Genomic DNA, 16,726 nt, shown 5'->3' with positions numbered 1-16,726 from the left:
GGGACCCGCTTTAAAAGTTATAATAACTTTAACCATTGGATCAATTTTCAACGGTCCGGATCCCTAAACTTGGTGAATTAGAAGGAAGAGATTCGAAGAGGATCCCTTTTCCATCTTTTTTTTTTTTAAAGTAAACTGGGAATTCTATTCCAGGGGTAAATATGCCAGAACATACAAATAGAGCCTACATTGAGGCAAGCACAAAGTTAGACAAGCAATAACTAAAAGAGTGCAGGGGGTACAACAGAGAGAACGTTGCAACCATGTGAAGGCGTCGACTCCTACTCTGCTGAAACAAAATTAATGAGGACAAGACAAAACATGCACCAACGAAGATGGGGTCGATCGACCCAAATAACATTGCACATTGCCGGATTACTTACCAACACTAGAGAATCCGTCGTCATATTGGCTAATCTTAATACCCAAAACCAGCGACAATTATGGAAAGACTCCCCTAATTCCTTAACTTTTGCCAAGATAGGAAAAGCCTCCAAACTGCCATTTTCTATCAAATCTGATAAGCACAAGATGAATTCAAGGGAATCAGATTCGAAGATTACCGAACTATATTCGAAGATTATCGATATGACCCAAGGAAGCACCCATCTTACACCCACGAAGCAGCGCTAATGCTTCAACTGTTGCGACATTCGAAGCCGAAATGGAGTACCTCGCCACAACAATAAAATGTGGAATGCTTGCTAGGTGGTTAATATGTCTGATAACTTGTGATTGGGATATCAATAAAGTAGCAATAATTAATGGTGGTTAATTATTAGTTATAATTCATGGTTAACATAATCTGTTCCGAGTCCTGACTCTTTAGTAATTAATGGAACATTATTGCTGTCGGAAAACATTGGGATACTCTAAACAATTTGATTCAAAATTGTCTTGTAGGAACTTTTATTTGTTGGGGTTTTCAGGCGGGGAAGTTTAAAATAGAACTGGCTGCACAATTTTGCAGCCCTCCATTCATTTTTCAAATGAATATGCAATGTTCTTCAACAAGTTCTAGAGAAACACGAAGGTATAGGGAACTCAAAGATGTTCCGACAGACATACCTTGGAAGTTAGTATGGCGAGTCCACGGAAAAATCACATGGTCTGATCAAACCTTCATACTTTCAAGAGGAGATGGAGATTTACGAAAGAAAGCTCCAGTGGTACATGACTCCACTTAGGACCCTATTGTCCTACAGCTTTTTAAGGAAGTAAACAAGTTGAAGGCCAAACGATAAGCTGAGATACCTGATTGGAACCAACCTAGGTCTTGCCCTCTTACATGGAGGATCCTCGACACCCCACTTCAAGCGAAGATAAAATAAAAGCTTGGTTTACAGCTCTATACTGGAAGGGAGGACCCGATTAAACACCTTCACCTTTTTAAGTCCACCATGGCATATCGGATGCACGCCGATGAAGAGCGATGTCTTCTCTTCCCTTCCACCTTCTCTGGCGGAGCTTTAAACTGGTATTGTCGTCTTCCACCCGAGACAGTAGACTCATTTAAGGAACTAAGGAAACTGTTTGTCTCTCAACACATCTTCTAGAATGATCGCAAATGACTTGCACACTATTCGCCAGAAACCGGACGAGTCATTACTAGAGTATGCTGGTCGCTTCAGCCATGATTATTTTCGTTGCGTTGAGGCAGATGACAAGACCGCCCTCAAAGCCTTCACGGCAGGCCTACGTGATTGTTTCTTCAAGTACATGATCAATGCCAACACTTGGAAGATTTACTCTAAGGTGATAGCACACGCTTACAACCACGCCTCCTCCGAAGCAAGGACATACCAAGGGAACCCCCATATGGTTAACCCCTATCAACAAGTGGGAAATGGAAGTCAAGTTCTACCAAGTGATGAGATCTTGGCCATTCAGACACCCATTGCATCATCTCCTACCTCATTTAGCTATTCGCTAAGTCACCAAACGTATTTATCTCTTGGTAAGAGGAATGATTTTTACTCTCAGCAAGCTCATTACAACAAGAGGGATAAAAGTTCGTATCAAGACAACTAAGGGTGAACGTACCGTCGACTATTATGACTATGGGGCCAAGCCTCACTCTTTCAAAGTAGAGGACTAGGTAATAAAGGAAATGCTATTATAAGAAGGCATACACATTGCAAATGTTTTGACCCTCAACCGCTTAAGATCTTTTATCACACAAGCCATTCGACAAATATTTAAAGAAGAGGGAATTCAGATAACTTTTTCTGAGTCTTTTGTATTCCTAGCACTGGAACACTTGGTATACGCTGACCTACCTCTATACTCCAACTCAGAGCTTCAACATGCGTACTTTGACACAAAGTATGTGATACTAAGTGTTACAACAAACATGATTCACATATCGAAAGCATCGATCCCTTCATGCATAACAAAACATTCATAAGCATCATTCATGTCAATCAACATAAACATCATACATTTCAACACATTCATACATATACATCATACATTCCAACACACTCATACATAAACATCATACATTCCAACACATCTATACATAAGTCAACTGTGCTTCAAAAGGGTTCAACACACTTTGTGTCATTCGACTCTTGCTATAATGTGCATCGACACCTTGCCCTTATTCTCACCAACTAGGTGATGAAGGAACTCATCTTCATGCCACCAACCAGGTGATGAAATGTACAACCCGTACTCTCCTTCATGCCACAAACCAGGTGATGAAATGTACAACTCGTACTTTAATATCATTTGGCAACTTGCCACTCATGCCACCAACCAGGTGAAGAAGGAACTCATCTTCGTGCCACCAACCAGGTGAAGAAATGTGATGAAAGGTGATGAAGGAACTCATCTTCGTGCCACTAACCAGGTGAAGAAATGTGATGAAAGGTGATGAAGGATCTCACATTTGTACCACTAACCAAGTAATGAAAGCAACTCACCATTCATTCCACCAACTAGAAGACAAGTGGTACAACTTGTACATGTGAACTCTTAGCATTCACAAATAATCAAAAACCCTCAAGCTTTACAGCTCATCTAGGGGAGCACTCATGCCTAACAAGAGTTATAGTCACCAATAAAGTCTTATTGCAAGCTAACAACGACTTCAGTGTATGGTATACGAAGATTAAGCTCTTCAGTCCTCTTACATCTGCTTCAGACATTTCTTATCTATAACAATACAAACACTACAACTCGTAGAAAGCTTCATACACTCTTGATCAAGACTGTTCGAAGCAAATTCAATTTATATGGTTCATCCAAACCTTCGACTACTACAAGGTGTGGCTTGCATCACAATCTTTTGCTCAATAGTGTGGAAACAAAATTTGTATATGTTGTCTCTCCCACATTTTCAAATTTCTAGTTTTCCAAAACAAAAAAAAAAAGGGAAATTCAACAAAGCTTCATCAACGGAGGACAACTACAAATTCTCAAAAGCTTCACACACTCCTGATCAAGATAGTGCGAAGTAAAACCAATTTATGGTGGAAATCAAAAGCTTCATCAATGGAGGGCAACTACAATTCTCAAAAGCTTCACACTCTTGATCAAGATAGTGTGAAGCAAAACCAATTTATGGTGGAAATCAAAAGCTTCATCAATGGAAGACAACTACAATTCTCAAAAGCTTCACACACCCTTGATCAAGATAATGTGAATCAAAACCAATTTATGGTGCCAACAAGAGCTTCATCAATGGAAGGCAACCACAATTCTCGAAAGCTTCACACAATCTTGATTAAGACAATGTGAAGCAAAACCAATTTATGGTACCAACAAGAGCTTCATCAATGAAGGTCAACTACAATTCTCAAAAGTTTCACACACTCTTGATCAAGATAGTGTGAAGCAAAACCAATTTATGGTGCTAACAAAAGCTTCATCAATGGAAGACAACTACAATTCTCAAAAGCTTCACACACTTTTGATCAAGACAGTGTGAAGCAAAACCAATTTATGGTGCCAACAAAAGCTTCATCAAAGGAGTTCAACCACAATTCTCAAAAGCTTCACACACTCTTGATCAAGACAGTGTGAAGCAAAACCAATTTATGGTGCCAACAAAAGCTTCATCAATGGAGGGCAACTACAATTCTCAAAAGCTTCACACACTCTTGATCAAGACAATGTGAAGCAAAATCAATTTATGGTGTCAACAAAGCTTCAACTCCAAAGCTTCACCTACAAAGCTTCAACTCCAAAGCTTCACCTACTAAAGTTTCAACTCCAAAGCTTCACCTACAAAGCTTCACCAACAAAAGCTTCAACTCCAAAGCTTCAACTCTAAAGCTTCACCTACAAAGCTTCAACACAAAAGCTTCACCTACAAAGCTTTACCAACAAAAGCTTCAACTCCAAAGCTTCACCTACAAAAGCTTCAACTCCAAAGCTTCTCCTGCAAAGCTTCAACACAAAAGCTTCACCTACAAAGCTTCAACTCAAAAGCTTCACCTACAAAAGCTTCAACTCCAAAGCTTCACCTACAAAAGCTTGAACTCCAAAGCTTCACCTACAAAAGCTTCAACTCCAAAGGTTCAACACAAAAGCTTCAACACCAAAGCTTCACCTACAAAGCTTCAACTCCAAAGCTTCACCTACAAAAGCTTCTACTCTAAAGTTTCACCTACAAAAGCTTCACCTACAAAGTTTCAACACAAAAGCTTCACCTACAAGAGCTTTAACTCCAAAGCTTCAACACAAAAGCTTCACTTACAAAGCTTCAACACAAAAACTTCACCTACAAAGCTTCATCGATAAATCTTAAATATATATATATATATATATATATATATTTTTTTTTTGGAAATTCGAAACTTCGAAAATTTGGAAATTCAGAAACTTGGAAATTCCAAAATTTGGAAATTCGAAAAAAAAGAAAAAGAAAAAAGAAGGCCTAGGCCTCATCTTCTTTGGGCCTAACAACTTTCATAACAAATATATATATGAATGAGGAGTTTTGGGCTACCACTTAGAAAGGAAAACGGTGAAGTTTTGTTACTTTGGAAACTTGGCTACTAGCAAGACACCTCATTCGTCAACTCCCTCGACCAGAGACTTGGGGGACTCTTACCATATGCTACTACACCTCGGTACTTGGAAGGTTTACGACTACTTAGTGACTTGGATCTTTCAAGTCTCCAACCGAGAAGTTTTCCTCACTCAGGAAATTAAGGGAGCACTACCTCAACCTACATGCTTCACTCACAAAGTTTCAACATACAAGCTTCAACAAAAGAAAAAATTCAAAGAATTTAGTGAAGAAAGCTTTGGTGTATTTAACACAATACGTTGAAATGAAGCAAAACTTATTTAGAAATGAAGGGATCCAGGAAATGATCCAATTGAGAAATGAAGGGAAAAAGAAAGACCTCAGAATTCGTGAATCAGATGGCATGCTTATGCAAAAGAACAAAATGTATGTGCCGAATAATGAGGAATTAAAGAAGAAAATTTTGGATGAAGTACATTGTTCGGCTTATGCGATGCATCCAGGAGGAACTAAGATGTACCATACCATTCGACCATTTTATTATTGGCCGAGTATGAAAAGGGAGATTGCAGAATGTGTAAGTAGGTGTATTGTTTGCCAGCAAGTCAAAGCAGAAAGAAAGAAGCCTTTTGGACGGATGCAACCACTTCCCGTTCCTCAGTGGAAATGGGAAAATATAACTATGGATTTTGTGTATAAGCTTCCACGCACACATAATGGATTTGATGGCATTTGGGTGGTTGTAGATCGGTTTACCAAGTCAACACATTTCATTCCAGTGAAGGAAAAGTATCCCCTAAATAAATTGGCTAAGTTGTTCATCACGAAGATTGTGAAGTATCATGGAGTTCCAGTGAATATTATTTCTGATCGAGATCCAAGATTTACTTCTAAGTTTTGGATAGCTTTTCAGGAAGCTCTTGGTACGAAATTGCTTTACAGCACTGCTTATCATCCTCAAACCAATGGACAATCAGAGAGGACTATTCAGACGTTAGAAGATATGTTGAGATCTTCAGTGTTACAGTTTGGTGATTCTTGGCATGATCGCCTAGACTTGATGGAATTTGCCTATAATAATAGTTTTCATTCGAGCATTGGTATGTCACCATTTGAGGCACTTTATGGTATAGCTTGTTGTACGCCATTGTGTTGGTCAGAAGTTGGTGAAAGAGTGCTAAAGGGCCCAGAGATTGTGGATGAAACTACTCAAAATGTTCAGGTGATTAAGTCTAAACTAAAAGCGGCTCAAGATCGACAAAAGAGTTTAGCAGATAGACATGCTACTGATCGAGTATATGATGTGGGTAATTTGGTGTTCTTGAAATTGTCACCTTGGAGAGGTGTAATGCGGTTTGGAAAGAAAGACAAGCTAAGTCCTAGGTACATAGGACCTTATGAGATCACTAAAAGGATTGGTGAAGTTACTTATAGATTGGAGTTGCCTCCGGAGTTATCTAAGGTACATAATGTGTTTCATGTCTCGATGTTTCGACATTATATTTCAGATCCTTCACATGTAATTCCTCATCAACCTTTGGAGATTAATCCGAATTTGACGTATAATGAGGAACCAATGACTATCTTGGATTGGAAAGACAAAGTTTTAAGGAATAAGACAGTGAGCTTGGTAAAAGTATTGTGGATGAACCACTCAGTGGAAGAAGCTACTTGGGAGACAGAAGATCGAATGAGAGAGATGTATCCAAGGTTGTTTTATGAGTATTAGTGGATTGATTGGTTGTATGAATTTTGAGGATGAAATTCTATAAGGAGGGTAGATTGTCACAGCCCGTCCCGGAATTTCATATTCGTTGATATGGAATGACGGAATTGCCCTTAACGGTTGTTAAGGTACGTGTGACATGTTATTTGAATAAATGCATACTCTCCTAAATTCTTGGAAATAAATTAAGGGGATTGAAATTGTATACAATTTGTGTGGTTAGGGACTTCAGAAGTTGGATTGTGATTTGTTTTGGATGGACCACACACACACGGGACAAGCACTCTCCCCCGTGCCTTCTCTCTCTTCCCTCTCTCTCTCCCTCCCCTTCAAACCGTACGAACAAGAACCAAAAACCCTCAAATCTTCACGGATCGACGTAAAAAAGGTGAGTCCCTTCATCCTTGCAACCTCCTAAATCGATTGGTACTAGTTTTAGAACTAGAAACCCTTGAAATCACGTTGAAACCGTAACCCAGTTTAATGTCATTGTTATGCACACGTGAAATGTTGGTTTTTAGGGAATTCTAAGCCTACATGAAGCTTAGTGAGGTCTCAAGAAAGCTCGAAGTACTTAGTTTGAAGGTTTTGGACGTCGGGATCATAGGGTTCGAAGTTGGCCGGTTTTCTTGGATTTTCTCCGGTGAGATTTTGTATGTTTTTTTAGCCTTAAAGTAGTACATCGTGATTTTACATGCTTAGGGCTTCATTTTGGTATAAAATGCGTAAAAAATGGTGGAGAATTGATTGAGAATAAGGAGTTTGAAAAATCTCCAGTTTTCCGGCGCCGGCGAAACTAGTTCGGCGACTGGAGGAAGGAGATGATGCGTGTGGGGGCGCGTAGGCCCGTGCGGCATTGAAATTTTTTTCTAAAAATACCTCGATGTCCGTGATGTCGAGTAGGTTACTGTAGTATATTCATATACCCAAATTGAGCATCGTATGAGAAGTTATTACATATTGTTGGTTATGTGCTTTAAATAACGTTTTTATAGTTGTTTCGCATATAGGTGAGACCTATCACGAGGACGAGCGCATTCAAGGGCGTCACGGGGATTACGACCTTTCGACTTACCAGTGAGTGGGCAGTTATTTCCTGTTTATACCTATATACTATTGATTTTTCCCAGAAATTGAATATAAATGAAATTATGTTTTAAAATGCCATGCATGCATATTATATGAAATATATGAATTAGTGTTTGATGCATATATGTGAAATGGTGCTGTGGACGCACAGGTGAGTATCAGGTGAGTTTTATGTTGTTCATATGGTTTATTGATGATGTGAATTGTGTTTAAAGCTCATAACCTGCACCTCTGGTGTTAGTGCTTATATTATTCACCCCGCACCACATGCTCACCTTGGATCCAAGTAGGTGCATGTCGTACAGATCACTAGAGGTGATTCCGACATGTCGTACATACCATTAGAGGTGGTTCCAACTTGTAGGTGACTTTAGATTATTATACAATTGTTGATGAGAGAAGCACTAGAGCGTATTCTTACACCATTCTTGTCGTACATACTACTTCAGGTAGTTCCGATTTATGTGCAGAATAGTGCCGTACAGGTCACAATGGTAACTCTGGTTGGGTTGGATATTAAGCTATAGAATTAACCGTACATGACAGCTCCAGGGTCTCCGGTTGATTCATTATTTCACTTGTTATATTGATGCATCCTTATCATGTTTTGAATCATAGCATGGCATATTCTTGAAAAGTGTTAAAGACTTGTGATTTGAGTTTTGCTGTGATATATGATTATGTATATACTATTTTTCTGGGAAAGTATACAGGTTTTACAGTGAGGGGTTAAAAGTGTTATTAAATGAAATATTTTCGAAAAGCTTTGTTTTACTGACCCACTCGATCTTGTTTTGCGCCCCTCTAGGTTCTAGTTAACAGTGTTGGAGGCTCACGAGAATTCCCACGACATTCTGACAGACTACTTAAATGTAGGACTCACCTTCGGGTGTTGTAATTTAGTTATGATCCTACTTGACTGCACTTAGTACTTACGCTCTGAATATATGTGTTTCACACTTAAACTCACTCTAGCACGTTAGTTGGATATTATTGCTAGTAGTTGGTTTTTATTCCTTTGTATTTCTTTTATCTTTTGCTTCCGCATCGCACTTTTGGTTACGTCGCGCCCACGTGACGGTTATCACGCCTTGATTCTAAGATCGGGGTATGTCATGTAGCATAGTCATGTGCGAGCCTGTGCAATTGTTTATTTTCATGCTTGAGCCCTCTAATCTCCTGTTTGAGACTTATCACTTCAGCCGCCAATGATTCAACTTGGCGGGTTCAAGCAAATAGGCGTTGGGCCATATTAGACACAGAACCTGCACACTGAACACTGAGAGCCAGAGAATCCTTAACAACCAACTCATCAGACCGTTTGGAAAGTAGTCTGTTATTTTTTGGAGTGAGAAGGTTTCTGGCCACCACCGCAGCGGTCATATCATTCTTCATCACAGAGTCCCCAGCGGTAAGAGGACCAGTATGGGATAAGAAGGATGGGCATCGTATGTGTCTTGAGGTGGCATGGCTGCCTCTTCACCAAAGTTCAAGTCAAAACGATGGTCGGATGGGCCAAACATTTTCAGAAATGATAAAGGAAAAATGAGGTCCAATAAATCTCTGAAGTATAAAAATAAGGGGAAAATTCCTACAAGCAATAACTCTTTGAATGTACTTCTTGCACACAATTGGTGCCCCTATAAAAGAAAAGGCAGCAATGCCGTTTGTTCAAAAATCGAAGAGGCACCACTCTCCGGATTTCAAGAAGCAGATTTTCCTGAATAAAATATGTCGACAATCCCCACACGTAACATCAGCTTCTCGAGTACCACAGATAACTTTGCCAAGATCTCTGACAAAGTTTAGACACATAAAATTTGAAGGTCCAACTACCATACTATTACCCACAAGGGTAAAGGAACAACACCATTGCTTGATAACTGGAAAGTCCCTATGTGTGTCAACCTCAGTGCTCCGTGGCAAGGCATACTGACAAAAATGCCTAACCTTTACTCACATCCGAGAAAACATTCTCAAAAATCGAAGAGGCACCGCTCAAAAATCGAAAATGCACCGCTATCTGAATCTCGAGAACCAGATCCCCCAACATGATTGCTTTCTCAAAAATCGAAAAGGCACCGCTCTCCGAATCTCGAGAGCTAGATCCCCCAACAGGATTACTTTCTCAAAAATCGAAAAGGCATCGCTCCCCGAATCTCGAGAGCCAGACTTCCATCAGGATTGTTTTCTCAAAAATCGGAGAGGCAACGCTCTCCTAATCTCGAGAGCCAGAAGAGGCACCGCTATCCGAATCTCGAAAGCCAGACTCACAACATGATTGCTTTCTCAAAAATCGAAGAGGCAACGCTCTCCGAATCTCGAGAGCCATATCCTTAACATGATTGCTTGTTCGAAAACCAAAAAGGCACGGCTCTCCGAACTTCGAGAGCCAGATTTCCTTGGATAAAATTTGTTTGCAATCTTCACACGTAACATCAGCTTTCCAGATACCACAGACCACTTTTTCAAAATGCTCTGACAAAGTTAAAACACGTGAATCTTGCAGCTCCCACTACATTGCTATGACCGATAAGGGTAAAGGAACAACGTTACTACTCGCTGTTGGGACAATTCCTATATATATCGACCTCCATCATCCACAGCCAGGCAGACCTGTAAATAAAAAAATGCTCAACTTTTCTTCACATCAGAGAGGGCACTCTCAGCAGAGGCTCTTGAAATACTCAGATTCTTTTCCCTTGATAATACCTCTGCAAACAAGCTACACCAGAGCAAGAGTATCTCATATCATCAGGGTTAAAAGCAAGAGTATCTCATATCATGCTTTTTCCTTGTCTTTTCCTTTGCCATTGCTCTTACCTGCAAGACAAGGAAAAAGAAAGCAATCAGTCGGAACCTGAAATCAAACTTCTGATCTGGAACTGATTGCCCGTAACCTTTGCCTGGTTGCTCACCTAGCATTGCTCTTGAGTACTCATTTTCAACTTTTGTCAAGGTCGCAAATTCTTTTGGCAAATACCTCAGAACAGTTGATACAATATTGGCTCTTTACACTGAAGCTGCCAAGTATGGATGAGTCGATGAGAAATAGTACTCTGAAGGACCATTCAAAGGCAAAGGTTGCACACCACTTCTGCGATGCAAAAGATTGAAGCAGAAGGTTCAACGATGAGCTGGAATAGATCACTATAGCACGACGCCCTCCCTGCAGAACTGCATAATCCAGAATGAGGAGTCTAAGTCAAATCCAAGCTCGACATCGTTGCTTTATCCGAATAGCTCGAGAAGCTTCAACAACCTTTCGCTGACACCGTCGCCAAAGAGCACAGCCTAGCCATGCCACATCCACTGCTTTGTCAACATCAAAAGTATCCCATATCATCAGGGTCAAACGTACTCTAGATTTGATGGACTTATTTTGACCCTCAAATTCTTGAGTCGTCCTTATACTTTAGAGGAAACCAGAAAACCCTTAAGCTCAGTTCAAGAATAAGCCTTTGGAAAGTTACTTCTTCAAAAGCAAAAGTATCTCATATCATTTCTTCTCCTTTTTCTTATCTTTATCCTTCTTGTTGCCTGCAAGATAGGGAGAATGAGAACAATCAGCCGGAACTCGAAATCAAACTTCTGATCTAGGACTGATTGCTTGGAACTCTGATTGCTTACCTTGTTTGTCACCTCTTTTGGCAAATCTCATAGCTCGACGACTTGGGGGACTTCTACTACAAGTAAGCTTCAAGTGAAATTGATACATTACCTTGTGCATCTCCACCGATTAAAGATACCACCCTTGGATGGAGGAAAAGTACTTCTAGAGAAGATGCCACATCTACCTATGAGACAGATAAGGTAAGTGAAAACAATACCACACTTCGGTACTTAGAAGTTTCGTGATTACTCAGCAGCTTGGATCTTGCAAGTCCCCAACCGAAGAGCTTCCCTCACTCGGGAACTTAGGGGAGCACTGTTTGTACCATACTTGACCAATCCTGAAACTACCGAACACCGGTCAACGTTCTACCGTCAATGACCCATAAGAGTTTTCCTCCAACCAGGAGGCTAATCACAATGAGACACGTGTTGACATCAGAAGCCAATCATAGCGCGACACGTGTTAACATTAGAAGCCAATCACAACACGACACGTGTCAATGTCAGAACAAAGCTAGAAACTCTCTTCTATAAAAGGAGATCATTCTTCCATAATATTTTCGAATGTCATTTGTACTAAATCATTCACTAGTACTCACTAATGACCGGAGCAATCTAGCATACCAGCATGGTGTCACAGGCAGGGACGGATCCACCTTGGGGCAAGGTGGGTTAGCTGACCCCATCGGGCCCCCAAAAGCTCAAAAAATCTTCCATGGAAAAGTTGGGCAATGCCCTTGGGAAATCTGAGATGTTCTCCAACTGCTCGACGAATTATCTATATGAGCACTAAGCAGGATAGTTGCTAGTTTCATGCCTTTGTATGCATTGTTATGGGCATAAGTCAATAGGCTCACTCGACATATATTGACATATGTCAATAGGCTCACTCGACATATATTGACATATGCCGGCATGCTTGCTCAAAAACTATTGACGTCTGTCAACATGCTGGTTCGAAAGTTGTTGGCATATGTCAACAAACGTGCAATGATCTCAAGCCTACCAAGTCAATGAAATGTCAATTTGCATGTCATTTTGTCCAAAAAAAACTTGGATCCCAACGCTGTTCTTTTCCCTTGCAAGTTGTAACGACTTACACAAAAGATTTGTGCATGCGTTGTACTAATGGTGCAGACGGTATATATCATAAGCATGTCAGTGTTGTGCATTGGATACACAATAATTTTGTATACTTTCACACTGAACGGGAAATTCCAACCAATTATTTTTTTGCAGATTCATATGCCTCTTGAGTTCCACCAAATAATTTCCTCATCGTTACAAAAACGTCAATTGCCAACCGATAACTTAGCACTTATGGCAGAAAGTACAGGACAGTTATTTTGCCTTCCAGCATAAAGAAATTCGACATTTATCGATTACCACGGGCTTAGAAGCTAAGTTAATGGAATAATAGAGGGGTACTTTAGAAAGACAATTATCACGACTCTTTCGACTTAATGGTTGATCCCGAAGGAAGCCTTCAGTCTTTCGGCAAGATGTGGCAGCGTCTGTATGCTATCTTGGGTTGCCTGTTCAACACATGACTCCAAATTGTTGAGTGAATTGGTTGTGACCCCTTGTTGCTTAGCTGCTTCGAACTTGTCCTGACAGACCATCAGTGCCCTACTTAACCTCTCCTGCATTCGGTACAAGAATTTTCATAAGTAGTTTGCTAGATGACAGCCTGAAAACATATTCGCTACGCATACAAAAAGCACAAGTTTAAACATAAAGAGCTCTTTCACAAGCAGTCATACAACAAACTTGACATGCATCTGAACGAAAAAAAACTCTGCTTACAAGTGGATGTTACAGCAAATCACAATTATGTCCTCAATTAAGAAACATTACTAATAATATCTATCTATGCTACTATCACTATCAGAACCAAACATTGCATACTCCCCTTGCATCAATAACTGCCAAAGCGATTGCCGTTACCACCCTAATACTCATTTTACGTCAGAAATGAACATTCAAATCCACAAGTTGATTGCCACCAAAACAACTGCGGTCAACATCTTACTCTACCGAAGAAGCATACATCATAAGTGAACTACTGTTAATGTGCTTGTTCTCTTCATTGTCATAAATGCACTGTTACCTACCTGTCATATCCATGAATGTTTTTCACAGTACAACTTAAATATCAACCTAAAGGAAGCAAAGGCAAACTGGCAAGGCTATCTCATTCTTATAGAATTCTTGCTTATGATACAACTTCTAATAGTGGTAAAAAAAGCATCAACTTATCTTCAAGCCAAATTCTTGGAGACTCTTATTTTTTATATTTGCATATTATCTTGCCCCTTAGCCGACCCCACTTAGTGGGAAAAGGCTTTGTTGTTGTTGTTGTTGTATTATCTTGCCCCTCTTCTGATTTCTGTTTTAGATGTGAAGGGTTGAGTTGGTACCTTTTCTGTACTTCTAAGCATTACAAGATACCAATGGTTTCTACAAGCCACTTGGTTCCTTATTTTGTTGTTAACTCCTCGACTAAGTTAAAGCCTGCAACTTTGTAGTGTATTAGAAACTTAGAAACCATCTTTCCTTGTGTATCATGGGGCCGGACCACATTATGGTTTCAAACAATGTTATTAGGATAGAAACGAGCCTTCAAAAAAACTATCACCTTGAAGAGTTAGTTATAGGAGAAGAAACGTAGCTCTGCAAGCCAATAACTACAAAAAGAATCCTCCGACTGTTTATATAAAGTTCTCATGAATGGACAATGTGGACCTACAAAAACCTTAAAAATCCTGAAATTGAGTAATTGAAACATGTTATTCAGTTGCACACACGTAAGCTTTTAACATTTTTTTAACACACTACGTTGGAATTCTTAGGTAACTTCGACATTTTGCATCCTAGTAATTGATAAGGTTTTAGAGCTTATGGAAGCAAAGATGGAAACATAGTACATTGACTATTAACTTATGGGGACATCCCTTTATTGAATTACATCAGGAGGGTTGAGATACAGTGAGAACATACAGATGGGGTAGCATCTATATATATATATATATATATATGTATGTATGTATCGAACAAGATATTATCTCACTGGATCAAGAAATCAAACCATAGGACCGAGGTGTGTGCCCACACAAGTCACACACACATTATATATGTACAGGTAGCTTCTCAATGGAGGGTATAAGTCTTTCGAATTCAATTAGGATAATTTGAACCATTAGATGTCTTGTGTGTCGATGAGGTTAAGATAAAAACTAATGGTCATATGCTTAATTTGGACCCCGTTTACAAAACCCAAGAAACAGCAGACAATCACCGCAAGAGCTTCCTCCTTGTGCTTCTCCTCCATGTTAGAACCAGAGTCTACCAGATTAACATTGGTTTCACAGATCATAGCAGAAAACATCTAGCTCACAACGTAGAATCTCCTCCAAGAACCAAAAGCTCATAAATAGGAGAAACAAAATTGTAACTCCGTCTTCAAAAGTAAAATCAGTCTTTAAAAGAAAATACATATATCATAAAAACACACCATACTGGGTTTTCTTAAGAGGCTGAGAACAACCCGAAGAGGTTAGCGTAGTTAATTTATATTCTTTCAGTCATGGAAATGGCGAAACCCATAAATTAGAAAGAAAAGAAAACAAATCTTGTGAGTGGGACAAGCTCTTGTGGTTTGGCCTGAGCAATTTCTATGCCGAAAAGCTCCTGCGGCTTGGTGTGAGCCATTTCGATTTTCAATTCTGTAAGCGATTTCCATGGAGGAGAAGCACTTGTGATGGTGGGAGAAGCAAGGGGTGAGTTACACGGTAAAGTGGTCTAGTGCTTCTTGGGTTTTATGTGCAAATCAGGCAAATGGCACTACACTAGTTTTTGTTTTCAATATTCATCACACAAAACATCTGACAGTTCAACTAGAAAAGGGGGAACACATAAGGAATTCTAACCACTGAAAGAGACACGGGAAAAGTAAGAAGAACTTACTTGAAACTTGGCCATCTCATTCTCAACTCCCTCTTGAGCTCTGACAACAGGAACACTGCAATTTTCAACACAATTGCTTATGTCTTGCTGACTTCGTCTCCTATCAAAACACTCGTGCGCACACTTGAAGTACGCTTGCTGCAAAAGGTCCTCAACCAAAATTTTAGCTGAAAAATTACTACATAAAGTGATATATAAGTACAGAGAATCACCAAGTTTGCATTGCATCCCAGGTTTCGAAACCATATCAATCAACAAGTAAATTATAATCTAAAAAAAAAAATCAATTATTGGCTTTATATCTGGAATGCAAATTCAAAAAATAAAATCTACAAAAATTATAAATGAATAAAAAAGTAAGCCCCAAACAAAGACTGCACACTTGAATTGAATGACTGTTTTCTCTAGCATCAATTATCAAAGTAGCTAACTTCTTATACTTAATTTTCCTTTTGCATTTTCTGAGCAACCAAACAGAGCCCAGTAACAATACCACAACCATATTTTTCATATTTTACAAAATTTTCTCAAAACCAAGCAGCTGACAATGCAGTAATTATGTGAAATCCATAACCATCAATCACACACGCATATGTGTGTATATATATATATATATATATATATGTATATTATATGAAATCTTTACAAATACACACAAACATATATCACAAGATCAACCAAAAACTCCGAAAAAAAAGAAGCAAAAGAATCAAACACCGGAAGATGCATATATACCTGAAGGGTGAAATTGACATGGTCTTGGATGGTGGAGAGTTGGGTCTGGGCAGCGACATTTACTTCGTTTAGCTTTTGCTTTAATCTCTCCGATACCAATTGCTCTTCCATTGCTGCTATGTGATTCATCTTCCTCCCCCTCTCAATTCCTTCGAGGATTCGCGTGGTGTGAGCTATATGAGATGAGAGCGACGTACTCAGGGTTTAGGGTTTTGTGCGGTTATATAAATAAAATGGCTAATTACATCTCAAACCCTCGACATTTGAAGTGATTTGTAAAATGTGCCACAATTTTTTAATTTTACACATTTTACACTAATGGGAGAAATTATCGAGTGATACGGTATACGTCAGCTGCTTTTTAGTACTTCCACTCAAATTTTGCCACGCGCACATTTTTTTGCAGCTGAACTTATAGCCTTCTTTATGTTTTATTTTGAGCAAACTGTTATTTGATTATTTGAGTTATTATTTCAGTTGAAATTGACCATTTAAACTAATTTTTTTTGGAAAATTAATCAATTAATTCCTTGTTGGTAGATTCTATCTACTATCTTCTCAAATTCAAAAGCAAATTAATCTTTTCATCATCAATTTTTATTTGTCAACTATTA

The 16,726-nt window shown here is 39.2% G+C and overlaps 1 protein-coding gene across 1 annotated transcript; it reads right to left on the bottom strand.

Moving 5' to 3' along the window:
- Positions 1-12,626: 12,626 nt before the first annotated feature.
- Positions 12,627-16,399, bottom strand: LOC103435430 (uncharacterized). The gene is made up of 3 exons (XM_008373821.4): positions 16,113-16,399; positions 15,378-15,515; positions 12,627-13,054 (listed from the first exon to the last, which is right to left on the bottom strand). Exons 1-3 carry the CDS (start codon positions 16,239-16,241, stop codon positions 12,872-12,874), a joined length of 450 nt encoding a protein of 149 aa, XP_008372043.1. The 5' UTR covers positions 16,242-16,399; the 3' UTR covers positions 12,627-12,871.
- Positions 16,400-16,726: the final 327 nt, after the last annotated feature.

The sequence above is a fragment of the Malus domestica genome, chromosome 04 (genome assembly GCF_042453785.1).
Source record: "Malus domestica chromosome 04, GDT2T_hap1".
Classification (NCBI taxonomy): Eukaryota; Viridiplantae; Streptophyta; class Magnoliopsida; order Rosales; family Rosaceae; genus Malus; species Malus domestica.
Note: the sequence above shows the minus strand (reverse complement) of the source record. Positions and strands in the feature narration are given on the sequence as shown.

What these genes read in the sequence shown, in the direction of transcription:
- LOC103435430 (XM_008373821.4), bottom strand. Translation starts at nt 16,241, where the DNA reads ATGAATCACATAGCAGCAATGGAAGAGCAATTGGTATCGGAGAGATTA. An exon ending in ATGTCAATTTCACCCTTCAG is followed by an intron (nt 15,516 to 16,112) that starts GTATATATGCAT and finishes GACCTTTTGCAG; the next exon opens with CAAGCGTACTTCAAGTGTGC. An exon ending in ATGAGATGGCCAAGTTTCAA is followed by an intron (nt 13,055 to 15,377) that starts GTAAGTTCTTCT and finishes TACCGAATGCAG; the next exon opens with GAGAGGTTAAGTAGGGCACT.